The sequence below is a fragment of the Centroberyx gerrardi genome, chromosome 18, assembly GCF_048128805.1.
Source record: "Centroberyx gerrardi isolate f3 chromosome 18, fCenGer3.hap1.cur.20231027, whole genome shotgun sequence".
NCBI lineage: Eukaryota > Metazoa > Chordata > Actinopteri > Beryciformes > Berycidae > Centroberyx > Centroberyx gerrardi.
In genome coordinates, this window is record NC_136014.1 from 23254528 (window position 1) to 23282347 (window position 27820).

At 43.8% G+C, this 27820-nt stretch overlaps 1 protein-coding gene across 2 annotated transcripts; it reads right to left on the reverse strand.

Annotated features, from left to right (window-relative positions):
- Window positions 1-453: 453 nt before the first annotated feature.
- On the reverse strand, window positions 454-26464 carry ankrd6b (ankyrin repeat domain 6b). 2 transcript variants are annotated; one of them, XM_078289879.1, is made up of 15 exons: window positions 26339-26464; window positions 19553-19651; window positions 17866-17964; window positions 17150-17248; window positions 14773-14871; window positions 11960-12058; window positions 11342-11440; window positions 10087-10164; window positions 8198-8302; window positions 7356-7469; window positions 6847-7017; window positions 5960-6112; window positions 3334-3447; window positions 2070-2367; window positions 454-1680 (listed from the first exon to the last, which is right to left on the reverse strand). In XM_078289879.1, the coding sequence occupies exons 1-15, from the start codon at window positions 26462-26464 to the stop codon at window positions 1055-1057; spliced, it is 2379 nt and encodes a 792-aa protein (XP_078146005.1). In that variant the 3' UTR covers window positions 454-1054. The 2 variants fall into 2 exon arrangements, with proteins under 2 accessions (XP_078146005.1, XP_078146004.1); XM_078289878.1 differs by having other exon boundaries at window positions 2070-2370.
- Between the last annotated feature and the right edge of the window lie 1356 nt (window positions 26465-27820).

The following is a 27820-nucleotide window of genomic DNA, read 5'->3' on the forward strand; positions in this document are numbered from 1 at the left end:
GTCAGAGGAAGGATGGATGGGTGAGATCAGATGAGCTCTTGATGTAACTGTGACTGAAAAATATGACAGCGGAATTAAAAATGTATTCTGAGGCTGTGAAGGGATTTGCTTGCGCTTGTATTATTGATTCCTACCCTCCGAGGAAAATAAAAAATTGATACACAAAAAAAAAAAACATCAATATGGGGGCTTAAATACAGTGTCAGTTTGGCCACATTCACATAAGGTTGCCCTTTTAAGTCACAAGGCTGAATTCCAGCATGCAGATAACAATAAAAAAGCTTATTATGCTGTTATATTCTCCAACATGGCTGACTTCAAAATATTTTTTTTGCAGTTACTGTGCCCGATATATGTAAATGTTTCACATGGAAGTTTCTGTGTTCATTCTTGGTAGCACATAAAATGCACATTGAGAGATTACATAACGCATATATCCATATTTAGAGTATGGTTGGGTGAATTTGTGTGTGTGTATCTTGGTATTTGTATGTGTACACCAGTGTTAATGCCCTTTCCTGTGACATACTGCTCCTATCCTACTGTAAATGGCACAATAGATCCATTTTAAACATCTAGCTTTACATCTACTGGTTTATTTACAACACAGTGCACAAGAGCTGCCCTTACCACTATTGTATTTACACATCTAGAATTAACATGCCAGTGCTAACATGACGATTAACAGGTCAGTGATTTATTACTCATGTCAGAGATAAGTTTTTAATGTTGAGCTTAGCTGAAAAGGTGGATTTCTTTTTGTTAAGTGTCGATCAGAAAAGCCGGGTTTTAAGCAGCTGTAATAATGGAATACCTACAGTTTTGTGCATGATTCAGTAGATCCAAGGCCTATAGGACTGAAAATAATGAATTCAGTAGCCTATATGTATGAATGCATTCACCTAAGAAGAAGAAAATCTGACGTTTACACCTTTATGGCACAGATCCAGATGTTCTCATGGCTGTTTAAAGAGGGTAAAATCAAGTTCTGTGTGGATTCTGGCTGTTCATCCAGTCTAGGTCTGAAACTACGACTATGGCGTGTGACCGAGTGTTAGCAGTGATCGTGTCTGCTAGTCCTCAGCATGCGTAGCTCGTCCTCCAGGTAGGTGATCCTCTCCATCAGGGCGGCCCGGTCTGCCTGGGCCCTCTGGTCGGCCTGCCAGCGAGCCTCCTGGATCTTCCTCTCGTACCAGCGCTCCATCTGCGTCGACACCGCCTCGAAGAAATACTGGGTCACCTCCAGAGCGTGCATGTTGTCCCTCTCCTGCGCGAAGGAGGGCTCGTTGGGCTGGTCCCCGAACACCTCCAGAGTCTGAGTCCTACCCCCCGCCTGCCCCGCGGCCCCTGCGGCCCCTCTGGACTTAGTCCTGCCCTGGGAGTGCCTCTTGTGGTGCTTCCCCCTGTCCCGGCCGCGCTCTCGCTCTCGGTCCCGGTCCCTGTGATCGTTCCTGCTGCTGCAGCGGCGCTCGGTCGCAGGGGAGAGGCTGCTGGCCCTGTGGCATCCGCTCCTGCTCGGCCCGCACTCTATGATGTCCATGTCCGGCAGTTCCAGGTTCTTCCTCCGGGTGTCGGTAGAGATCAGCGAGCGCTCCTTGGGCCGCACCACTTGGGTAGACGATAAGGGGCACTTGGCTATAGCCGGAGATGTGATTTCTGCGTTATGAGGCTTATCACCATCTGTTGAATGTGCAAGAGGGATTTATTGAGCACATATAATTACACAGTAATCACTAAACAGAAGAGCTCACACTTAATTATTCTCGATTATTCAAGCCACCCTGCTAATTGATATGCAATATAAACTCTGCAATCATGAATAATAGAAAGCACACCGCAGGCAACTTGTGTAAACATTTCACTGATAATGTTTGGCTCCGGCAGTCTGTTATTTACTTCCTAAAAGGTCACGACAGAAGCATAATATACTTAAGATTATGCAATGTTTAGTTACATAAGCCTGTATATGCCCAGAATGAGTCCATTCTCGCTGTGAGCGTGTGTCTGGCTGTGCGTGAGGAGCGTCTGAAATGTAGATCCCTGCCGGTTTACTGAGCCGTTTCTCATACCCGGAGAGCTTTCAACATGAACCACGAAGTAGTGGTTGGCGGAGCCGCCCTCTGCCGGGCCGGGCTCCGCCTGGGCGCGGTCCGGCGGAGCGGGGCTGTCGCGGAGCTCCAGGCACCGGGAGCCGCCCCCCTCGCCGGCGGGCAGCGCGGCGAGCCCGGCCTCGTCGGCTTCGTCCAGCCCCTCCGTCGCCGAGGACGAGCGCTGCAGCTTGGCGCCGCGCGGCTCCCCCGCGAAGCGAACCTCGATGTTCTGCAGCTTGGCCAGGCACCAGCTCTTCAGCTCGTTGACCATGGACGCCTGCTTAAAGGACAGGAAAACACAGAGGGGTTTAGTGCCATGAGAAAAGTTAATGGAACTGCCCCATTATCTGTTCTTTGTTTATTAGTATCTGTTAGTTAAATGAGTTCATGTCACATTTATTGTGCATCCACAATCAGTGACTAAACTTAAAGGGATACCTTGACATTTTGAATTTATTTGCCTATTTTTCTTCAAACTTCACACAATATGGTAAAAAAGTTTGCATATTTCTCATGGCATTTTTCTCTAAAATGTCTCGTTAGTATTCCTCACATAAAACAATGAACTGAGCTGTAACCCTGCAGTGTGAAAAAGTTTGGTGAAGAAAAACTTCCAAGTTAAATTTATGTCAGGACATGTTTTCAAAGGTGCAATAAATAAGATTTGTACTGTCCCATAGCACAAAATGACCAGAGGTTGATAGGGTTGTTGATCAATACCAATAATACCAATGAGTGACTCAACTATTACTTTAGTTTAGTTTAGTTTATTAAGATCCCCATTAGCTACAACATTGCAGCAGCTATTCTTCCTGGGGTCCACAAAACAGACTTTATATAGTGACAATGCAACCATTACACTTACATCATAACACATAACATTACAAAATAGACAGGACAAAGACTAAAACACACACACAGACAAGACAAGCTCCTGACAATCAGAATATATGAAATAGTCCGTTTCACTCCAGTGTCCCCAACACATTTCAACTCATAATACGGTCCATTTCACACTAGTATTCAATACAACAATCAATATACATGAAATTAGTCCGTTTCACTCCAGTTTCCCTTTGCCAGACGCTGAGATTTCTGGCTTATGAAAATAACCATTTCCAGGCTCAGTCTCTGTCTTGGAACAAACCTTAATGCGTGTCAAATGTTCAAATCCCTGAGCCTTTTCTAAACCGGGTTAAGTGCACCTCACCTGGTGTGGAGCCTGGTGCAGAGTTAGTATTACCTGTCTCTTCTCCCCTTCCAGTCGCTCCTGCACGGCCCGCTGGTCGATCCTGTGCAGACACTCGGTCCTCTCCGCCGAAACTCTCTCCACTGTCATCTTGTCAAGAGCCCGGATCTGACGGCAGAACCACAAGTCGGTTCAACAGTAACCAAAGAAGCTCAGTTTTATTTTGCTGTTTACTGCAACATTTCCTACAATTTCATTTTATTATTATTATGTATATTTATACACACTCAATTGAAGGGTTTCTCATTTTCTCATCCGTTATGCAACTAGATGCAAGAGGAGCTCACACTCACCGAAGGAAGAAAAAAACTCTTCAACCTGCATTATTGGAATACAAAAATGTTTGTTCCAACAGCTGTTTGTATTGATGTTATATGCAGCTTTATGATAGTATTTGTATGTGTGTGTATGTAAATATTTGTGTGTAGCACAATCACATCTATTTTCAGGTCTCCTATAATGCTTTATAAGCATTCTGCTGTGAAGCCGAGCATGTTCAGTCTGTGTAGTGAGGATTCAGAAGTGTTCTCTAATATTACAGCTAACACCCCCGATGTTGTTGTTGTCAATGAAAATCTTAGAGAGGTGTTCGTTCTAGAGGTCGGCTGTACTTTTGACTACAGCCTAGAGGAAGCCTTTCTAACTAAGATGCTGAAATATCAACAGCTGGAGCAGACCATTTCACAGCTAGGCTACAAGTGTAAACTTTTAGTTTTCATATTTGGCAGCCTGGGTCATGTGCACAAGCTAGTTGTGAGGGGCCTTCAGATGGCTGGTCTCCCTAAGAGAAGGGCCAAGCAGTTAGCGAGGTATTGTTCAGTATCTGCTATCATTGGTAGCCGCTCAATATGGAGAAGGCGTTGCTTTTTATACCCTTGAAGTGGATTCTGTCTATTATCCCTCGACCTGCCACTGTTTTCATCCTGTGTGTCTGCAACAATGTGGCTGCCAATCAGGCACTTATGTAACTGACTGACTCAATATCTGACTGCATTAATAGTGTTTATGTCCTTTGTATGCTTGTATTTATGTGGACATAAATAAATATTTTAAATGTGTGTATGTATGTATATATGTGTAGACAGATTTAAAAGGCTGCTCATCCATGCATGGTTATTTGATTATCCATGTCTTACAGTGATTGTCTACAGTTGTTGTGACCTATCTGACGTCTCTGTTCTCTATATATAGGTGCAAGTCTTTATAATGGGTCTTTTGCACTGATGATGGAGTAACTGGAAAACACGTTTTGCACGTTTTTCACTGTTTTCACCCCAGCACATCACATGGCATTTTGTTGTTCGGATGTAGAATAAACGTGATCTTTTTGTATTCTGATGTCTCGGATTGAAGAGTTTTTTTTCCTCCACCGGTGAGTATGAGCTCCTCTTGCATTTAGCTGCTGTTGGACTCTTTTGGGCTTGCGCACCCCCCGTTTCTGTATGTCCTGCAGGTGTGGGAGGCCCAGATTCAGTTTGCGCTGTTTTGATCTCATCGATTACGCATTCATGCCCATATCCAGCGTTCCATCTTCCCAGGCGGGGAGTAATACATCAGAGTGTCTGCGTGAACGTGTGCGTGCAATCTGATAAGACGCTTTTACCCAAAGCGCCTTACAGTACCATGAGCGCATGTATTATTCATGCGGGGTGGCTCCAGTGGGAGTGGAACCCAAAGCCTAGGCGCTGCTGGTGTAACGCTCCACCCACTGAACTACACAGAGACTAGAACCCCTAACCTCTGCTGTTGTGTTAGAGCCTCTGCTGTTGTGTTAGAGCCTCTGCTGCTGTGTTAGAGCCTCTGCTGCTGTGTTAGAGCCTCTGCTGCTGTGTTAGAGCCGTGTTGTTCCCACTCGGCTACACAGCGCCACAATGAGAAGGCTTTTGTGGACGCCGTCTGCACTTGATGTGAGGCTCAGAGATTAAGGGTGCGTTCACAGCGAGCATGTTTGGAGCGGTTTAATCAAACTCTGGAGAATTTACTCCTTCAGTTTGGTTTGCTTGGCCGGGTGAGAACGATTCAAGTCTAGTCTCACAAGTGAACTGCAGTATGGGTCGTTAGGAGTGAGAACATAATCCAAACCAGCTACAGGAAACGACTGCAAAATGCAAGGCATTATGGGTATAAGGAGACGGATGTTGACATCTGATAGCCAGCAGCCTAGCATAACAAACTGAACCGAGGGCAAACCGCAGTCTGGACTGATGCTCATATTCAGCTATTTCTCCATGTGTTCTTAAATGGTATGAACACCAGAGAAGGTGGATTATGTGAAAAAAGCGCAGTCAAGTCCTTCATGCTTGGCTGAAGTTAGAGGGACTGGAATCAGATTTGTTTCAACTCCTTCTTGCCGCCAAAATCTCCAACCTGGCAGGATGACAGGTCACCAAAACTCTGTCCAATAAACAAGCTACTTGTGAGTCCATGTGACTTTTGTTTACAAGCCCTGGTTCATTTGTAATTGAGCTGTGTGAACGAACAAACGCAAGAATGCAACAAAGCAAACTGTTCCACTACGGTTGGGATCAAAGAAACCAAACTGTAGATGTGATCGCAGTCCAAGATGCTCAACTGAGCTTGTATCTGTGTGTGTGTGTGTGTGTGTGTGTGTGTGTGGTACCTGATGTTTGTTCTTGCGGTCCAGCTGGCCCATCTTGTTGTTCATCAGGTCTTGGACAGTGTGGATCTCGGTCTTCATCTCCTCCTTGGTGGCCTCCAGCTGGTTCTCCAGTTTGCTGATGAGCGGCTCACAGCGGCAGCCGTTCAGAGGAGCCTGCAGCGCCGACAGGAAAGACGGCAAAGATCAACTCACGATCGGGTCAAACTGGAACTTCAGGTACAGTTTGTTTTTTTTCTAGTACTGTGCTGCAGCCATAAGGGGCATCCAACAGGTATGGGACAGTATCCACACCTTGCAGTGACAGTGAATGTAAAGCAATTTGTCTTGGTGACACTGGTTGAGGAACATAATCATAATAACATAGTAACACAGTGTATACTGACACACCTGATTCAGGACCTCGCATTCAGTGTAAGATATACAATAGACAATAGACTATATGTATGTTAGGGTTTGACTGATATTTTTGGACTGTAGTTGCCGATAGACGATATTTTGTGCCAATATTTTGTGCTGATATTCTGAACTGATATTCAATATCTTAAAATTTGACCATTTTCTTCCATTGCACCTTTTCAACTGTAGGGGAAACTCTGGGATACATCAGGCCTTTACATGAAGAATTAATTTACAAAAAACAGAATTGAACACCTAAATGAATAAATAAAACAGGCAAAGAAAAATTAAATTCTGTCGCAGGTTTTACAGATTTTTATATCGCTGTAGTCGGGGAGGAACCCGCGTCATATCGGCAGTGGACGACACTTGACTCCAACATGCTGTTTTCCTTTAGCTGGTCTGAAACAATACTGACTCAGGCGGGCTGCCTAACAGTCTCACACGCAGGAAAACCCCTGGCCCAACAGGCAGCCAGCGAGCGCACCCACCTGCATGATCTTCCCATCCTTGCCGCGGTACAGCGTGTAGAGCTGGTAGGCTTTGTAGTTGTGCGGAGGGATGGGCTTGTGAGGGGAGGAGCCTCGCAGTTTGCCTTTCCTCTTGTGAGCCGCTTCGCTGTGCTTGGTCTCTCTGCGGCGAAGGGGGTCGGACAAAGACGGCTGCAACAGCAAGACCAGATCTCTTTTGTACTATACATGTGACTGTTCAGTACTTTTTTTTAACCTTATTTATCTAGAGAATGTTTGCTGAGCACATATGTTTTGGAAATTTTATATATATACACATTCACAACTGAACTGCAGAGTAGCTCCTTTTGAGCAGCTTTGGGGCTTAAGTGCCTTGCTCAAAGACACCTCAATAATAGTTATAGGTGGAGGGACTGTCACTTACTCCCTTCTCCTGTACCAGATCTTCAGCCACCTCCCTTCTCTCTCCTTAAGTTAACGCCCAGCCCTACAGTATGTTGTTGTAAGCGAGGCGGACTTCAGGAACTTACCTTTTCCTTCTGCTTCCGGTTCTTTCCCCTCCTGGTGTTCGACTCGGTCAGCTCCGTGTGTTTGCAGGCGACTCGGTCACTGCTGTGGGTGTCATCCGCAGCGGACGCACTGTCCTGCAGGAAAGGAAGAGGAGAGGACAGAGCGGTCAGCCCACAGAGCTCAATATTCAAACTTTTGTCAAAAGAGCACCACGCTACAAGCAGGTTTTCAAGTCGCTTAGCAACAACAGAAGCCACGTCTTACGCTTCCCACAAACATCTATTTAGTGCTGCTGGCTGAAAAGAGGAGTCCGGTGGACACAGGGGCTATTGTGGCTTATTTCTAAAGGTTTCCAATAGCCACTCAGATACCAGTAGACATGTCCAACATGCTTCTACTCTTTTATACATTCAGATTTACGCACAGTTTAATGATTCCTGTTGGACTCAAAGGCAGTAGGCAGTGTATTGCACGGGAATAGATGAAAATGGGGAATTATGAATCTTAAAACTAATGTGCTGTTTTGATTTTTTTTTGAAGTTCAAATAAAACAAAAGATGCCTTTGAATAAATCAAAGGATCAAGGAAAATTCCATTAGAACAATCAAAACCAAAGTAAAGAAATGATACAAAAATGACAAGCAAAACAAACGACTGAAAACTATTTCTGCTTCAGCGTCTCTAACTGGATCAAAGATGCCAAGAACTTAACCCATTATTATCTCCTGCTATACATCTGGTAGGAGTTCACATGGTCACTACGTGCTGCCATCACTCAAACTATTTACACTATTATTGACAGTATCATCAGAACAAAAGAGAAGTGTCTGTAACGGGTTTCTGCAGTCGTCCAGTCCTGTACCTTACAGGGCAGCATCTCATCCCTGGGCACCGACTGCGCTCTGCCCTCCGCCTTCAGCTTGTCTCTTCTCTTCCTCACACTCCGGCCACGCGAGAAGCTCTGCACCTAAATATTCAAAAAATAATAATACTATTCAAACATTCAGACAAAGAAACAGATCAAACAGGAAAACTACAATCGGGATACACGATTCCGTTAAATTAGACCGCAGATTATTGATCCCCGAAGTTAAATTCAGTTCATGTATGCAGCACAAAAACAGGTCGCAGTCAATGCAAATGCACGCCGACTGCACACACACATGCACATACACACACACAATACAGACATATACTGTTTGTATATGCACATGTACACATGGAACTGACTTCCTTCTCTTACCTTACCAATATAACACTGCCTTGCACCTGCATAGCTGACATGCAAAACACCTGAAGTACCAGCCTGAGCATTTGAGATGACAAAACTCACACGTTTGGCGTCCATTTTCACTCCAGGAATAAAGCAAAACTAAGCCGGTAACTTTTAATCAACCCCCACCCCAAGAATTTGGACAAAATACCGGGACGTCCTGGTGTTAGCCATGATTTTATGAGTTCATATCATCTACCTTCTACCATAAAACCTCTAATAATAACAACCTCCTTGTCTCAAATAGTAACCTGTTTTCTTATTGTAGCCTGGGAGATCTTTACACTTCAATAAATAAATGCTTGTGTCTAATAAAAAAATCTCTTCATTATACAGCCAATCTAATTTTACTGAACCCTGCTTTCTGTTACCAAAGGTTTCTAGGTCTTAACGTTGAAACATGTGACTTTGCCCAGATATAAATACAACCTTCTACCATATGTTTGTGAATTTAACGTGTAGATAAATGAAAAGCCCGTGTCCTGTAACGACCTGTCTGTGACCGCCTCCCCGTTCCCACAAGTATTTATTCTGGGAAATCCATTACATGTTCTGTTACTGTCCTATGATTGTAGTTAGCATTCCCGCTACTTGTTTGTTATGTATTATGCACTAGTGTGCTGTGACATTTCATTAAAAATGAGTTATAAGTCAGTTTAATTTGATTTAAAGTGCGGCCTTTACTTTCCCTTCCCATTCTCAAGTGTCTACTTCTTGGAAGAGCTTTCTGTCTGTACTTGTTCTATTCTAGTAAAGCAGCAGAAACACTTTTACTGCCAGACTAAAGGAATGATGTCAGATTAGCATTGTGATGATCGCTTGATCTTTAGATCAAGCGATCATCACAACCTCTTTAGATTAGAGGTATAAAAGACAGTCTGTCCCTGTAGTGTAATGTAGAGTTATGTAACCGGGTGAATGAGGTGGTCAAATTTTAAACAGGATTTATGATTTATAATTTACATTTTAGGAATTTATCATTTAGCTGAGTTTCTTACAATAAATACAATAAAAAAACATAAATCAACATTTGAGTTTGAGTTCTGTTCCAAAACACTATGCATGTTTTCTGAAGCAAAAAAATTACCTGATCATCCAATATCTTTGAAATATAGATAACAGAAATGTGATCATTTCGCCAATCAATTACTTGAATTACCTGCAGTTCTTTAAAAAATACCATAATTTGTTTTAAAATGTTTGCTATCAATCATTTGGCAAGACTGGGTGTTCACTTTTTTTTTATGGCATGTATCTCAATTTGGAACAAAACTATTCAATGACATTTTAGATATTTTAGCGTAACTAGAGCTACTTAGAATAAACGCAACACAGGAATAAATCAACATTTGCAAATCCCATTATCACAAGCAGCCTTGTAACTATCAAGTGCAACACAACGCTATGAGCTACAGTATAAGAACTGTATATAGTTCAGTGCTGCCTGTTCTGGTCAGGCTGGGGGTTTCTGGTCTCACCTGGGGGGCTTTGGTCAGGAGCAGAGCCACATCTGGGTTGTTGTGATCTCTGGCCTGGTCCAACGCTGTCTGGCCTGCCTGCAGAGACAGACAGACAGACAGGCGGTCAGACAGACAGACAGACAGACAGACGGACAGACAGGCGGTCAGACAGACAGACAGGCGGTCAGACAGACAGACAGGCGGTCAGACAGACAGACAGGCGGTCAGACAGACAGACAGGCGGTCAGACAGACAGACAGACAGACAGACAGACAGGCGGTCAGACAGACAGACAGACAGACAGACAGACAGGCGGTCAGACAGACAGACAGACAGACAGGCAGACAGGCGGTCAGACAGACAGATAGTCACTCAGACAGACAGACAGACAGACAGACAGGCAGACAGGCGGTCAGACAGACAGATAGTCACTCAGACAGACAGACAGACAGACAGACAGGCGGTCAGACAGACAGATAGTCACTCAGACAGACAGACAAAGAGATTAAAGCTGCGCTAGGCAAGATTTTTATGTAAAAATGCAGCCATCCTATCTGTCACTGTCCCACCCTCTTAATTGAGTGTCCCACCCCCTTAATTGAGACACTTGAGATTTGTCTTTCCTCTTCGGCGCTGTCCTACTACGTCATACGGTTCGTTGATCTGATTGGTTGAAGTTAGCCCGTGACAGACGGTGATAGACAGATGGTTCATCCAATCACCTGCCAAGTATGTTTTGAAAGTGCCTGCCCTTTTCCAAACAGTTTCCAAGGACGACTTCCCAGATGGTTCTGTGTAACAAACCATCTGGCGCGTCAGGTTATCAGGTATGGACACTGGCGGGAAATCTTCAGGACGTTTCAATGAATTGAAACTTAAGAGCGAAATACAAATTGTCTCCTAAACAGCAGCGAGTTTAGACATTAGATCTTTTCCTCTCTCATCTCTTTAGTCTCCTTTAGTGTAAAGCATCGCAAGACCGGCCAGGTCGCTAAACATGAGCTTGCTGTGTGCAGTTTACTGACATCACGTTGCATCATTTCTGGTATTGAAGTTCAATTTTCAACCAGTTACCTCTTGCTGCCATTTGGAGCCTAGTGCAGCTTTAAACAGAGAGAAGAAAGTAGGGATGGTATGTTGTTATGAAAATCCCCGGAGAGGAGATTGGTCACAGAACAGAAAATGTGTGCCGACTTTGTGATGAAGAGGAGCTGCGGGAGCGCACGACCGCTCCTGAGCATTAATGATGTAGAAAGAAGCCCGGGGCGCTCACATTGTTGCAGATGCGGCTGTCTGCCCCCGCCTCCAGCAGCAGACGCACTGTTTTCTTGTGATTCAGAGCGGCTGCCACATGTAGCGGTGTGTCTCCAGCCTGGCCGAGACGCGGGAGGAACAGGAGAGGGAGATGGAGATGGAGAGAGAGAAAGAGGGCGGTGAGAGCGGACTCCGAACGCCCTCCAAAGTCCGAGACGGTGTTGTGCTTGTACGAACATTTCCGTTCTATGTGTTTAGCGGATGCTCTAATAATGCAGACTGAGTTACTGCAAAAGTAATGCCAAAACAAACACAAATGAATTATAGATAGTTGATATTAATAAAATATACATCATGAAAACACAAGAGCCAACAAAACAAATTAGAGCCGTGTAAAAACATGACCCTTTGGATAAGATGTGTCACATTTACAATTGAAATTTTACATCAATATGTGTCAATTATATCCATTGGCTGATGGATTCCAAAAATTCACATGTCTCTTTAACCATTTTACTAGCCAGATATGATATTTTAACATTGACAAGAACTTCCAGATGATGGCCCATCACATGCCAGAGTCGCTCTAGTAGCCACAGACAGACATCCAGTATGCGGCGCGTGTCCAGAGACTCACCAGGTTCTTCTCCGACACGGAGCAGAAGGCTCCCAGCAGCGTGCGGATCATAGCCACATGGTTGTAGCGGGCCGCCACATGCAGACACGTGTCCCCTACCTGGAAACAACATTATATTCAACATTCTACATACAAAATGAGGCATTCACCATTTTAAACATGTGACACCTAAACTTAGAAAATGCCCGACAGCACAAAATGAAAACAAATGACGGTACTTTTTAAAAGATAGGAGGAAACTTAAATCACTGGCTAACAAACAGTTTTACAGGCTGGATATTTTATATGCTACTGAATGAGGAATGATTTTTTTCCAAAATGAACTCATGGTAAAATGGTGAAAAACTCAACATTTCAATGAAAATTTAAACCCAACACCTAAATAAAGAATTACATTTTAGGCATTTAGCTGATGCTCTTACAGTATCTAGCGCACTGAGAGCATTATTCACTACGGGATTTCAGCCTGAAATCGCCCCGAAGTCTCAAATACCCCGGCTGGTGCAAACAGCTGTGAAGGCGAAGGGTGTGAGGCGTCACCCTACAGTCTTCAAAACAGAGCATCATATTAAACAGGCTTGGAAAATAATCTCAGACTGCTCTCATGCACTCTGCTCCCTTCAGGAAGATGCTGCAGAATTCCACAATGTAAATTAAACCGTTATGAAAACTCACTTTCTTCCCCTATCAGTGAAACTCTTGAATCTCTTGATCTCTTGAACTCTTGACTCTTGTTTTGTCTATTGCCGTCTCTTTATGTAGCAGCTATGCATGTCAAAGGCCCTTGGGGACAATAAAGTTTATCTTGATCTTGATCTAACAGTAAATGAGCGGTTGGGGTTTCAGTGTCTTGCTCAAGGACACAAGACACACGGCTGTTGACAGACAAATTGGCTGCTGCAGACAACTAATCTGTAAACTGCTGGTTACAGGACAGTGCCTCTAACCAGTGATCTTCCTGCCACACCTATCGTCACACTCAAATAGTGAAGGGTCCTCGGTGAGAGCCAGTACATGGGCGAAGCACCTGACACTCAAAGTTCATTCGAGGACAGCGGCGACCTCCTGCTGCGTTTGTGCTGTGCTGAGTAACAACAGTTTCCCTATGAGAGTAGAGATTATCTTTGAAGTGCAGATGTAGCATGCAGTGTTTCATAATTAAGCGACTCCTTCACCATGTAAACAGCGCTGTAGCAGCATTACACTGCAGACAGGAGGCTGTCATCCCGGATTTCAAAGCCGCCGGATAATGGCAGCCAGGTGAGTGTGTGAGTGTGTGTGGATGAGCAGGAAGAGAAGTTTGTTTGTTTGTTTTCAAAGTGCATTTTACATGAAGTTATGGCAACTTTCAGAAGGTACAAAGGCAAAGAAAATAATAAAAGCAAAGAAAAATACGACATGAAATATTAAAAAAATGAAAAAATCTGCAAAGGCCTTAGGTTTTAGTTTGAAAAATAACTATCTATAGAAAAATATGCTTGACAAGTGATATAAATTATTAAATATATCCAGGAGGAGCCATCACCACTTCAAAAAAATGTCCAATTTAACAAATAATTTAGTCTCATGTTCTGTCATGAGATTCTGCCAGTGCAATTTCACTTGTTATTTTCTAGAAATACGTGTTAATATCTTGAAACAAGGCAGAATAAGGCAGATCACTCTACTAGGATCCAGAAAATGTCAAGACAAGAGAATTTATTGGAAGCCAGTCTCACCCCACTGGGCATTTTTTCACTTGTTTTAAGAAAAATACAACTTTAAAACTGAATACTGAGACGATTGCGGCCTCTACTCTGCATTTTACATTGTGTGAGGGGTCGGATTTTGCGGGAAATCTGCTGGATCGCTTTACGGCACAAAACAGGAAGAGGTCTGTTCTTCCAGAGCAAACAGAGCTAAAGCTTTCAGAGTTTTTTTTCGCAACGGTTGATGGTGGAAGGAGGGAAAGGACGATGGAAAAATGACTTCCAGCATGTTGATCCTTTCTTCAGAAAAGCAAAAGAGAAAACAAACATGAACGGAGCGACGCCAGGGAGGGGGAGGGGGAGGGGGAGGGGGAGGGGGAGGGGGACAAACAGCAGCATCCTCTTTGGAAGCAACTGGGTTTATGGGAAATGTACAATTAATTTGACAAGGATATATTGATGTTTAAAGCTGCAATAAGCGAAATTTTCGGACCACTAGCGGGTGACAGAAACCACAACACATTCGTAAATAAAGCACAGCAAAGCCGCTGCACTACGGCGGCCTACTAAGGACAAACCTAGGAAAGCATTGTGCATAAAGGCTAATAGCTAAGTAAACGCACCTACAGAGAAGTGTCGCCGGTTACTAGTCTTGCTTTGACATATTTTTCTCCTGCTGAAGGTTACATGTCCCACAATGACAAGTGAAGAGGCAGGTAGCAAGTTTACTACTGTACTAGTTTACTGAGTTTACTCGCTCGCTTCATCGAGGAGCCAAGCTAGTTTTAAAAGAATGAAAAGCTACTGAATGGAGCGGGAGGAGTTTCATTCAGGAGCAGAATTTGACAACAAGCTTTAGAAAAGAGGTGAAGACAGCAACACAGCTGCTGCTGTGTGGATATTGGTTTATATCATTATGTCTCAATGAAATCTCCACATAGCACACATTAGTTTCAGGGTTGGTTATAAGGTCTGATATCGCTTACTGCAGGTTTAAAAAATGCCACACGAGGCACCTTTAAGACCATCAAGAAAAAAAATATGTGTTGTGTCTGCATTTAAAAAAAAAAAAACTGCACTGTGTCTGCGTCCATCTGATGAGTTCTGGCCCTGTTGGAGACTTACATGGTTCTTGCTGTCGGGCCTGGAGCCTCCCAGCAGCAAAACCTTGGAGCTCTGAGCGTGACCGTTCTGACACGCAAGGTGGAGGGCCGTGTTCCCTGCCTAGAGAGAGAGAGAGAGAGAGAGAGAGAGAGAGAGAGAGAGAGAGAGAGAGAGAGAGAGAGAGAGAGAGAGAGAGAGAGAGAGAGAGAGAGAGAGAGAGAGAGAGAGAGGGAGGGAGAGAGAGAGAGAGAGGGAGAGGGAGAGAGAGAGAGAGAGGGAGAGAGGGAGGGCGAGAGAGAGAGAGAGAGGTGAGAGAGAGAGAGAGAGGGGGGAGAGGGAGAGAGAGGGAGAGGGGAGAGAGAGAGAGGGAGGGAGGGAGAGAGAGTCATCTCATTTAATGTTGTTTATGAGGATTCATGTTTTTTTGTTTTGAGAGAGAGAGAGAGGGAGGGAGAAAGAGAGAGAGAGGGAGGGAGAGAGAGAGAGAGGGAGAGGGAGGGAGAGAGAGAGAGAGAGAGAGAGAGGGAGGGAGAGAGAAAGAGAGAGGGAGAGACAGAGAGAGGGGGAGGGAGGGAGAGAGAGAGAGAGAGAGAGGGGGGAGAGAGAGGGGGAGAGACAGAGAGAGAGAGAGAGAGACCTCATTTAATGTTGTTTATGAGGATTCATGTTTTTTTACTGTTAGATGTTTACTGTTATGTAGTTATTTGTATTATTTTATTCAATTATATTTAGATGCTTTGACAACACTGTTCCTCTGACATTCATGCCAATAAAGCAAATTGAATTAAATAGAGAGACAGAGCAGAGGGAGAAGGGAGAGAGACAAGAAGACAAAAGAGAGAGAGAGAGAGAGAGAGAGAGAGAGAGAGAGAGAGAGAAGGGACAGAGACAGAGATAAGAAGAAAGAGATGAGAGAGATGAGTGAGACATAAAAAGAAACAAAGGAGAGAGACAAAAAGGGGTGAGATGGGAGAGAAAAGAACAAGAAGGAAGGAAGAGAGACAAGGACAGAGAGAGGAGACGAGGAGAGAGAGAGAGAGAGAGTGTCATCTCATTTAATTTTGTTTGAGGATTCTTGTTTTTTTACTGTTAGATATTGTTATGTACTTGTTATTTGTATTATTTTATTCAATTATATTTAGATGCTTTGAGCTTTGACAACACTGTTCCTCTGACATTCATGCCAATAAAGCAAATTGAATTGAATAGAGAGAGAGAGCAGAGGGAGAAGTTAGAGAGACAAGACGAGAGAGAGAGAGAGAGAGAGAAGGGACAAAGAGAAGACAGAGATAAGAAGAAAGAGATAAGAGAGATGAGAGAGACATAAAAAGAAAGAAAGGAGAGAGACAAAAAGGGGTGAGATGGGAGAGAAAAGAACAAGAAAGAAGGAAGAGAGACAAGGACAGAGAGAGAAGGAGACGAGGAGAGAGATACAAGAAGAGAGAGAAAGCAGAGAGACGAGGAGGAGGGAACTGAATTTAAAAACTCCTTTAACCTCTTCAGCTAACAAATCCATTCAGAAACCAGTAAATAAATCAGGATAACTGGCCAATTAGTTTCCACCGCCTCCACCCATGAACAGAAAACAAAAAAACAAACACAAAACCAAAGAAGAGAGACAAAACGAAGAGAGGAGAGAGGCAAGCAGAAGAGAGCGAAGGGAGAGAGACACAAAAAAGGGAGAGAGGGAGAAGAAAGATCGAGGGAGACAGGACTGAGAGAGAAGAAGAGAGAAAAGAGACAGACATAAAGAAGACAGAAGGAGAATGAGAGGGAGCGAGAAAGAAAAAGGGGAACAGAGAGAGAGAGAGAGAGTAGGATAGCTGCTCTCTCTCTCATAATGCTGCTGCTGACACATAAACCATTTGATTTATTACTTTTCGAACTGAAGATGGCGTCTTGAATGTGCTCAACACTTTGGAAGGGTCAGAAATACCTTACTTTCTCAAAACAACTGGGAAAAACAAAAGAGATAATTTAACTTGTTTCCAATGCAAATCAGCATGTTTCAAGCATTTTCTCCCATCAAGATTCCTAATGGAGTGATCACCTTATTTCAAAAGTATTAAAAGTATTACTACATTTCAAGAAAATTCATGAAACAAGTGAAACTGTTATTATCTCACCCTAAGGGCTGATTTTTTCCACTTGTTTTAAGGAAAGCAACATTTTACGACTCAATATCGTACTTAATGATCTGTTAATATGGATATTTCTTGCTGTGCAGTACAGTTGTCTGGTTTCTGATTAATTGCTCCTACTGGGACGGGAGACACAAACAAACAGGCTGAATGAGACCTTAGAGGCTGCTACCCAGAATGCAGCGTACACGCAGGAGCAAACACGCTAATTGAATCACCGCTGCAGTACAAAGTCGTGCACAAAGCTGCAGAATTACCTTGTTTTTGGCATGAACGTTGGCGCCGGCCTTCACCAGCAGCTTGACGGACTGGCTGAAGCCGTGCCAGGACACCTCATGGAGAGCAGTGTTGCCGTCCTGGGACGACAAACAACAACATCAACACTAACATCGACCGCAACTGATCGGCTGGACTTTCTGCCACCGCAAAAAACTTAAAAATAATTAAAAAACTAAAAATATGCTGTTTTCCAGGAAGTAAAAGTAATGGGATTTTGATATAAAAATACAAGAAAATTATTAAATTAAATTATTGTTAAATATATGTATATTATGGCATGGAAAACTAGCTAACAAGGTAAAAAAAAAGAGAGAATTTTTCATTTCACTGTGACTTTAAAAACACACTACTCCATTTTTCCTGTGGAATGAGGCTAAGCAGATTAGAGCCGCATTGTTTTCCCTGCTGATCGTCAAATGGCTTTAATGCAGGCTGCCGTTATGATGGCTTTGAAATTCACTCTGCTCCTGTGATTGACTGTAACAGAGCTGCCATTAGCCTGTGTGTGTGTGTGTGTGTGTGTGTGTGTGAGGATGTGTGTGTGAATGTAATGGAACTGTTGCTGTTAGGCTCTGTGTACATGCGTGCTTGTGTGTGTCTCTGTGTGTGTATGTGTGTGTGTGATTGCATGTGTGACTGCAGGTGTGTGTCTATGTGTTTTAATGTGTGTGTTTTCATGTCTTTTGATACACACCTTGTCCTGTCTGTCCAGTGCACACCCTTCCTGGATGAGAGCGGCGATAACGTCACCGTTTCCCACCACAGCGGCCCGCTGCAGCGCCGTCTGCTCGCCCTGCCAACAGCAACACACACACACACACACAGAAAACACTGATCATACTATACACAACCACAACCACTCTTCAACAGGACGAGACACGGATGGCACCAAAGTTTAAATCAACAACAATCCATAACATCAATTCTGTCGCGGGAAAATCTTGGAACCCCAAATTTGGTGTTTTTCATAATTTTTGTACTGAGATTGAAAATTTTCTTGCCCTTCCTGGTTAATTTTTATGACCTTAGAGTCCATGAAACACATTCAACACCCACTGTATAATTTCCAAAATACATGGGCAAGGAAAGGCAAACTTTATTTATATAGCACATTTCACACATGAGGCAAATTCAATGTGCTTAAATACAGTGTCACTAGTCAGAAAAAACTTCATCTCAATTCTTGAAAAGTTGCTATGGAGATGCAAGATTTTCACCCAACGTTAGCAGCAAAATGGAAACGACAAAACAGACTTAAATGTTGACAGTCAAGGTTTTAGTAAGCTCTTTTTTTTTTGTTAAGCACAGCGCGCATCCCAACGCTCAAGGTTATTACTGACTCAAGTGGCAATAATGTTATTGTGGGAACTCAACGTAGCAGTTAAATGAACCACAGCAGTCGAAACCCAAATGGCTTTTTCTCTACTATCAAGAGTCCGCTGTGGTTTTTATAAAGGGTGCAAAGCAGTGAGCATACATTCCCAGGCAACAAGGCACTCAGTCCAGCTCACATTTATGCTCGGCCATAAATGGAATTCCTGCGGACAGATTAGACAGCAGATTAGTGGTGAGTGACATTTAGCAGGCCAGGTCGGACATGAGAACGCTAGAAGAAAGAGTAACGAGCGGCGATTTCCACGAGCGAACTGAGAGAGAGGAGAAGCAGGAGGAGGAGGAGGAGGAGAGGAGAGGTCATTCCATGCTAGATAAGAGTTTCGCCGAGGCAGGAGGAGTGGGAGTTTGGTCGGGGGAAGGAAGATGAGAAGGAAGGAAGGAAGGATGGAAGGAGAAGGGGGGTTGGGGGCGTTTCCACCGGCTCAGTAGGAGCAGGGTTTCTCTAACCTCCTTCACTCTCCCTGATCCTCCAGGCTTTTTCCCAGCCCTCCTCTTCCTCTGTCTTCTCCCCTCCTCCTCCTCCTCCTCCTCCTCCTCCTCCTCCTCCTCCTCCTCCTGCCTCAGTCTGCACCTCCCGCTCCCCCCGGTCGCGGAGGACGCACCGCAGCCTGCTATGGAGCTCACTGACCACAGCGAGTCAATTTGGGAGCGCCAGAGATCCGGGCCACTATCTGTCGGGGACTCGCACCCCGAGGGCGAGCCCACTAGCTGGCAGTCAAAAGAGTCCCACTCGAGCCCACTGGAAGTCATTATATTACTTTTTTTTTGTGGACAGAAACTCAGGAAAATACAAAAACTCCTCGAGCAAATGTCCCGCTGCTGTGTGTAAAACAAAGAAGAAAGCTGAAGTCTAATGTTGCGGGCTTGAAAAATGACTCCAATGAAACGGGAACGAAGGCAAAAAGAGCAGCGGTCGACTCACAACTGCAGAAGCTGGAAGAAGAAGAAAAGGTTGACGCAGCTGACAGAGGGATGAGTCTACTCACGTCATCTTGGATGTCCAGGTCGCAGCCGGCTTTGAGCAGGATGCGCACCACCTCAATGTGGCCCTTGTAGGCGGCCAAGTGCAGGGGGCTTCTGCCATACTGCGGACAAACAAAAACACACACACACACTCAACCGGCCGAACGAGGCGGATCAACCCCCGGAGTCCCCCAAAAGTGAAACCCACCTCCGCTGTAGCACAACAGACAGAATCACGACGTTCGAGCGAGTCAGACACACAAGTCCCGGTCTGCATCGCTCGCCGCGGCACGACCGAGCGCAATCTGGCCCGGGCGTACAATCCATCTCGATAATGAGTCGGCCGTAAACAAACAAACTCTTAATCTGTGATTTAAAAGAATGTCACGCAGCTGTTCGCGTCAGCCGGGGCGGAGGATAAACTCCGCAGCCTCCGGGTCTCAAGCTGACACATGGATCAGCGGGGCGGGCCAAAGAGCAAAACCTTAAAGGGATGTTGAACTTTGGTAGTTCCTTGGGTTGTGCAGCTTCCTGGTCATGATGTGATAAAACCCCAAAATAGGTGACTCTCTGTTTTCTGTTGCTCCGGTAGAGGAGATTGGAGAATTGTGTTGTTTTCCTCTTTCCATTCACTGCCATTGTGTGGAGGAACAGGTCTGAAAATCACACTTGTAGCACATGAACAAACCTGAACAAAGCAAATTCTGACAATATATAAAAAAACGAATCATTCTGTTGATTTTTTTTTAAGTGAATCGCTTTCTTTTTGTTATTAAACCAACAAGTGTAACACCAAAATCCAGTTGGAAGAATTTCAATGTTACACTCCAGCTCAAACTGAAAGCTTTAATAACATAAAGAAAGCAGAATGATTACTTTTTTTTATGTATTGTCAGAATCTGCTTTGTTCCCATTCGTTTACGTGCTAGAAGTGTGATTTTCAGATCTGTATGGCAGTGAATGGAGACAGAAAAAAAACACAATTCTCCAATCTCCTCTAGCGGAGCAACAGATAACAGAGAATTGCTGATTTTGGGGTTTTATCATGGAGGAAGCTACACAACCCAAGGCACTACCAAAGCTCACTTAACTTTGGCAAAGTTTAGTCTCCTGTAGTGATGGAAAGTAAGGGTGAAAAAACGATGATGAATGTAAACAACGGGACATTCCTTCTTCCAGCAACCAGGAGAAATTAGAATAGTTGTTGACAGGATCTGGTGAAGTGCTCTCAACACATCCTGACATCCTGAACATTATATCCAACATAATGAACTCCGCTTAACTAAATAAAGGAGGAACGACAAAACCAGGATGTCGGCGTGAACACGATCATCACGACTTCAAACAGAAAGTTCTCGCCCGGCAATCTCTGTTAATCTGTAATTATACTGTGTAAATACAGTTTAATTACAGATCAAGTGTGTATTCCCACACAGCAGCGCAAGCCGCATTACACCCGGGGTATTATCTCGACGAGGGGGGCGTTCGGTCTTCGTTTTGGGCGCGGCTCCGCTCCGCTCGGCATTCATGCGGGCCGCGGGTTGGGTTACACAGGACCCGGCGGCTTGGAGGGACGCCACCAGCCAGGCTCAGGTAAACAGCAGCCAGCCGGGACAGTCTGTTGTCTGGCGAGGGAGGGGGGGGGCTAGGGGAGGGACTTGATACCTGATGCATAGCAGCTTTTTCAGTGTTAAGTGGTAAATCTGATAAGTGATAAGTGTTGATTTTTCAGTGGCAGTTATCTTGAGTCGACAAGTGTTGATTGAAGAGTTGTTTGTCCACTCAGAGAGCTGATATGGCTCTGAGGCGGCTGCTCAAAACTATCTGAAAGTGTTGAATTCACTTTGATGGATGAATGAACTCGTCAATTCCAATTCAGCTGAGGAATTGGAATTAGAATTTGAAAAAACCAACAGCAAACAGAATTGGACCTGAATTGGAATTTCAGGAAGTTGAAATTAATTCAATGAAATTCTGTGAAATTCTATGTTTTTTTTGTTCTTTCTTACCAAAAATCAAAATGTTAAAGGTTCCTTTCAGGTGGTATTTGATGCATAACATGTAATCGTAATACATACATTATGAGTGAATGTATTTGATTTGTTTAACTGTCTTTTATTGGATTCATAATATTTGATTTATAATATTACGCACAGGAGGAGCATCAAACTGCCTTGATGCATCGCTCTGAACTTGGTTACATTTTGGGAGCATCAAAAGAAGAGCAACACGGCTGTGTTGTGGTTTCAGGAGCCGCAGTGCAAAAGGAAAAAGGTAAAATAATGATTTTTTTCCCCCATGAGGCATTATTCTTGTCTCTGTAAATATCTATGTCTGTGTTATGATGCATGTTTTTTGATTATTTTCTAATTTGCAGACATATACTATTACTTTTTGTATTTCGTTAATTAGTACCCTTAGGCAGCTAGTTGTAAAGTTTTATAGACTAGAGAGACTACAGTATACAGCTGGTTATAGAATTTATGTCACAGTAAAATATATTAGCAGTGCCTTGATGTTGACACTTAACATCTCCCGCCTGCAGAGCCGTACAAGCATCAAACAAGGTCTTGAATTGTCTTGAAACTCCTGTGGGCAGGGAGTTTTTGTTCCAAACTTATCAACCCCAAGCAGATTATGATAATTTTGTGCTATGGGGCAGTAAAATCTTTCTTATTGCCCCTTTAATCATTATTAAATGTCTCAATATATGATAAGTTTTGTATCTGACCTCTCCTCCTCCTCTTCAGTTCTCTCCCTCATCTTCCTCCCACTCTAGTCTTTATTACAAACCCCATCTTCCCCCCTCCCCACCCACCTTTATCTTTATTGCTCTTTTTTCCTCTCTCTCAGCCTCAACCCATTCAACACTTGACCCTTTCATATTAGCCTTCCAAAAAACTATCCAAAGCAGAGGAATTTCTCTTCTGATCCTGGATTATTAAACTTTCACGGTGGCAAAAAAATACAACCGGAAACAAAATCATCACAGCGAACAGCAGCAGATGTAATATTGCTCTAGCTGTTACAATATGATACCATATGTATTATTGTCCCTGCGGAAAAACCCGGAGCACATCACACGCAACAGTGAGTAACATATAAGGCATTCACCCGTTAACTGCATTCAGCATTGGCATTCGCATTTCACATACCTGACTCAGAGTGACATATTTCAAAAACAATATGCCAATGTTTTCGTACACAGCTGGGAATTTAGCTTCCTGAACATCAAAGGTTAAACGAATTCCCCTAACCCCATAAAGCACGCGGCACAAAGGTCTCTTGTTATTGCGTTAGGGAAAATAAATTCACGACGGACAGAGAAAAATGCCAATAACTCATCGGTACGCTTCATATCGCCGCCCGTAAAGATAAACAATGTGAAGATCTGCGGGCTTGACCTACATTCTGCCACGATTACCTCAGGTTCATCTTCACTAGAGCGACCGCTTTCACACAGAAGCAGAGGCAGGCTGTTCACACACAGCTGCTGCAGCACATGACTGAGCTGTGAGGGTCTCCCAACACACACACCTCTGACAGAGCAGATACAGTATCATGACATCACACCTGTCCCGTTGTAACGCTGCCTTGGCAATTAGTCCAAACAGGTAAGCGTATTGGTTGAACTCTAAATTTACTTTTTTCTTACTTCCCAACCTCAAAAAATGCAGGAAAAAGTTCGAAGCACCCAATGTGGAAAATAGAAACACAGATCAATAGTAATCATTTATAACTTTTGACTTCCATTAATTTTTCAACCCTGTTGCCACCCTCGCCTGTTATTTTATTCCATTTGTTGTTGGATCTGTTTACCTTACCTTTTTGTTTTTTAGTGTTTTATTTTTTATTATTATATATTTTTTATTACTTTTACCTCACTGATCTATTGTTCTGTCCTTTGTTCTTTTATCTCTCTTGATAGTGAAGCAGTTTGTAACTTTATTTTGTTTGTGAAGCGCTTTGTAACTTTGTTTTGAAAAGTGCATGACGTGACGATGATGATAATGATGATGATTATTATAACATATAATATTATAACATATAATGATAAAATAAATCATAATTTGTTGACACAGCTTCCATGCTCTCTGCCCTCTGAAAGTCAAATCTTAGCAATTGGCATTTGCAACTAAATTGATCGCACTTTAGCTCCCTGCTGACTCTTTTCACACTGCTGGACTGTATGTTGTGACATTTGGCTTTCAATTCATTCTCAGTTCAATCAATTTAGGCAGCACATTCTCCTAAAAAATCGAAACACACTTTTCAGTATGAAAATGTCATATCAAACCTATGAAGAATTAGCTGAGAATGAATGAAAGTTGCATTTGATTCAACTGAGTGTGAATTAAACCAATCATTTCAGCTTTGTGCTGTGTGTAGCCCTGAACAGAAGCTGGCACAGCGTGGTGTGTGCGTGTGTGTGTGTGTGTGTGTGTGTGTGTGTGTACCCAGATGTTTAACAGTATCACAGCTGAGCCAGATGGATCGCACTGACAGAGCTTTCTCTCCAAGAGCCACACACACACACACACACACACACATCCACACACACACGGTCAGAGTGGCCCGCAGAGTCCCTGGTGGCCTCGCTTTAGCCCTTTCCGTCCGCTCTCACATCTCCCACAAACACACCGAGGCTGAAAGGTCAGTCGCCAATACACAGGATGTGATGTAACGCTGCCTTGTGCTATTTAGGCTGAGCGCTCATGTAGAACCGTGACTTGATGTTAGAGGAGGACGGGTGAGAATAGGGATGGGACAATAACCGGTATTAACAGTTATGACACCGCCCTGAATTTTTATTACCGTGACGACCGCGATCACCGGGAACTTGTTGGGAGGCTGAATAACAAACGCAAAAAGTCTCTATTTTACATAAATATTTTACATAAGTTCTAGAGTCTTACATTAAAACATGTTTTAGAGAAATGTCTTGCGATTGATGTGATAACTTAGCTTTTAAGTAACTTGAAGCATATTACAGTACTAGTTTTAATCGTATTAATAAGTATTGGGATAATATTGTATATCGAGATAATTTTGGCCAAGATAATCGTACTATGACATTTTCATATCGGCATATCATATAGGTGAGAACAGACACTACGAGTCGATTAAACACTTTTTGTCTATTTGTCACGTAAGTATTCTGATTTCCTTTATTAGGTGAAATGAGGCAGGCCAAATTGTATGACATCTGACGTGAAACGAACGCCAAACAATAACATATAATGCTAAAATAAATCATCATTTGTCGACACAGCTGAACATGTCCTCTGCCCCCTGAAAATCAAATCTTAGCAACTCGCATTTGCAACTAAATTGATCGCACTTTCTGACGTGAAATCAGCCACCGAGGAATTGCAGCAACATCGACAGTGGCAGGAACGAGTAAGCCAGCTAATTACAGCAGCCATCCAGCAGAAACGTCTAGTGAAGAGGTAAAAATACTGAAAAAACATTCAAGAATATATTTCACCAAAGGGATCAGAGCCTGGAGCAGGTAGAGGGATAAATACATTGGCTGTGATTTACTCCTCTGACTGGAGCTTTGTTGGAATTGTTTCCCATGATATAGTTTTGAAACATGCTGGGAATTATGTTCAGCTCCCTTTGATGCTCTGTTTTCTGTCTAATCTGTGTATGAGATGCAGATGGTTCAGTGTTAGCCGACTCTCTTATCCAGATCAATTTCCAGTGACTAAACAGGTTCAGCGTCTTGCTCAAGAACACTTCAGCAGGACAAAAACGGCCTCCTGGGGATCAAACCCGTGACGCTGCGGTTAAAGGATGGTCTCTCTGGCCAGCAGGCCATTCTGCCGCCTGAACAAACACAAACTGAAGGCTAACTGTCCCTGTTGTTTTCATCAGACCACATCCATGAGTCACGCAGACCAGTGACACAATGGAAGTAAAACGACACCGACAACACAGACACGAAACAAGAGAACATACTATAATCCAGGCCAGAGCCGGGGGAAAATAAAGCCTGTGAGCCGAATTGGGCCAAGCAGTTGGTTCTGGCTCTGCGTTCTCACTGTGAGCAACACCATCAACGAGGTACAGGAAGTCCATTCATCTCCTATAGAGCTGATCGACCAGGAAACTTGACCAACATGTGGACGCTCAACAAGCTTGTCAGCAGAACTTTTCTCGATCATCGGCTGTCAATAGTCAATCAGATTTCCGCGCTTCTTCCGCTTTTGTTTCATGAATATCTCCACCTAACGAGTACAAAATGGACGAGAAGTCGATTCCAGCCATTCAAAGCTTCCCAGTTCTCTTAATTTGAAATAAACGTCTCAAAAACGGTACTTGGACAACAGTTGCGTCTATCAACGGTAAGCGCTGAAGTAATTTTTCTGTTTATTTTGGATTAATGCTACCTAATTAGTGCTTGCGAGTTGCAGTTATCAAAATGATGTAACGTTATGAGAGGTAACACCAAAGCAGCAAAAATGTGACTGTTCAAAACTTTGTAGCTGCAGACCACAACAGGTCAGAATAGAGCGACCCATCAACCAAGTGGTTCATAGTGAGAAAACATGACAGGCAACATTTCCAGCTTCCAGATACTCAAAACAAAAGTGCTGTATGAATTGTCAATAGATAGAAATGCTGATAGAAATGCTTTCAGAGAGAATTTCTTTGATTGCTTTGATAAGTGATTATAAATTATATATACAGTGATAAAGATCATTTGACTACACAGCAGAAAGATTCAGAAAAATGCAGACCAAACACAAACGTAACTATTGACATCACCTCTCAGCGACTACAGGCCTGACGGTTTCACTCACCTTGGTGACGGCTACTTTGGCGCCCTTGTTGATCAGCTGGACCACATTGTCGGCCTGGCCCTTGTGCGCGGCTATGAGCAGGCGCTCGGAGAGTGCGAGGACCGCAGCCGCATCCTGCTGGCTCATGAAGCAGGGCGAGTGATGCTGCCGTCTCCAGACACGGTGCTCCAGGTGGTGGAGGGGTGGGGGGGGGGGGAGGGGAAGGGCAGCTGTGGGGGGTGGGGGGTCTCCGATGCCCACTAACTCATGGTGAGCTGTGCTGCGGACGGAGGGGCCTGGCAGGAGCGAGAGGGGCTGCTGCTGCTGCTGCTTCTGCTGCTGCAAACTCCGTTAACTGCCAGGATTCCTGCCCTTCATCCTCTCAGCTGCCGGGAAGAGAACAGGAAACACATGGAAGGATAACAAGTCAGCACGTGCTCTGCTCATAGTAGCCTGGCAAACAGGAAAACAGCAGGGGGACGGGCAGTGTGTGGACTGACATTTCAATAGCGATTGCATCAGCACCACACCACTAGTGTCCAGCCCCGCTAAATCCATGTACAGTCCTCTTGGGATCATGTGAACTGTACAGAAATAATCTGCGATGAGAGCCGGGGAGAGGTCAAGTTTGGTCAGAGATTGACAGCCTGCCGCACAACGGAGTGTACCGCTCGCACACGGTGAAACATAAATACCTCGTGGGCCCAGTCATAAACCACCAGGTACAACAGACACACTTCTGCGGTTTGACGACAGAGGCGAGGTGTAACCGCAGGGCAGGAGAGTGAGTAACAGGAAAAGGCTGCCACACCGCAAGAGTCTCATCTGATTCCTCATCATCATTAAAATCCAACAGCACACGTCAAGCTGTCGTATATATCTCAGTGTTTCTACAAGCTCAGTGGAACACATTCCTTCCCAATTATACATGTTGTCCGTCTCCTGCAGGGACCCCAAATCTCACATTTTGCTTTTTTTTGTACCGTAAATGACTGCTGGCATTGTCTCCAAACTTCACAAAATGACCCGGGGCCCAAGCCAAACCACTGAAAATGTGTTACAACGTTCAGTGGGAAAAATCAACCAGCTTTTTATTTTTTTTTGCTCTCTTCATGAAAAGGCTTTATGCAAATATGAGGTTTCCATGGGACGATCTGGTCTCCATTTCACTTACATTCTTGGCATTTAGCTCAAGACACTCTCATCTAGAGAGACTTCCAAAGAGTGCAACAGTAGTATTGTTTGATGCTTCTGTGTCAAAACCAAGGCTGTTTATCAAGCCAGTGCAATATCGATCACTAGTGCCAAAAAATGATGTGAGGAGAATCCTAATGTTGTGCCTGATGGCCAGCTGAGGCTAACTTTACAGACAAATTCTCCATTCTTCCATCAGTTTTAGACTAGCTTGATATAACTTTACAAACTAGCCAACTTGACGAGCTGCCAAAGGGTGCAAATTAACAAAATCCCCAAAAACCCAGGAGCTGCAAATTAGAAATTTAT

Excerpts from the sequence above, each read along its gene's own strand:
- ankrd6b (XM_078289878.1), bottom strand. The coding sequence starts at position 26,464 with ATGAGCCAGCAGGATGCGGCTGCGGTCCTCGCACTCTCCGAGCGCCTG. Across the intron at positions 17,249-17,865 it reads CACTGGACAGACAGGACAAG|GACGGCAACACTGCTCTCCA; the intron begins GTGTGTATCAAA and ends TTGTCGTCCCAG. Across the intron at positions 1,681-2,069 it reads TCATGTTGAAAGCTCTCCGG|ATGGTGATAAGCCTCATAAC; the intron begins GTATGAGAAACG and ends CACATTCAACAG.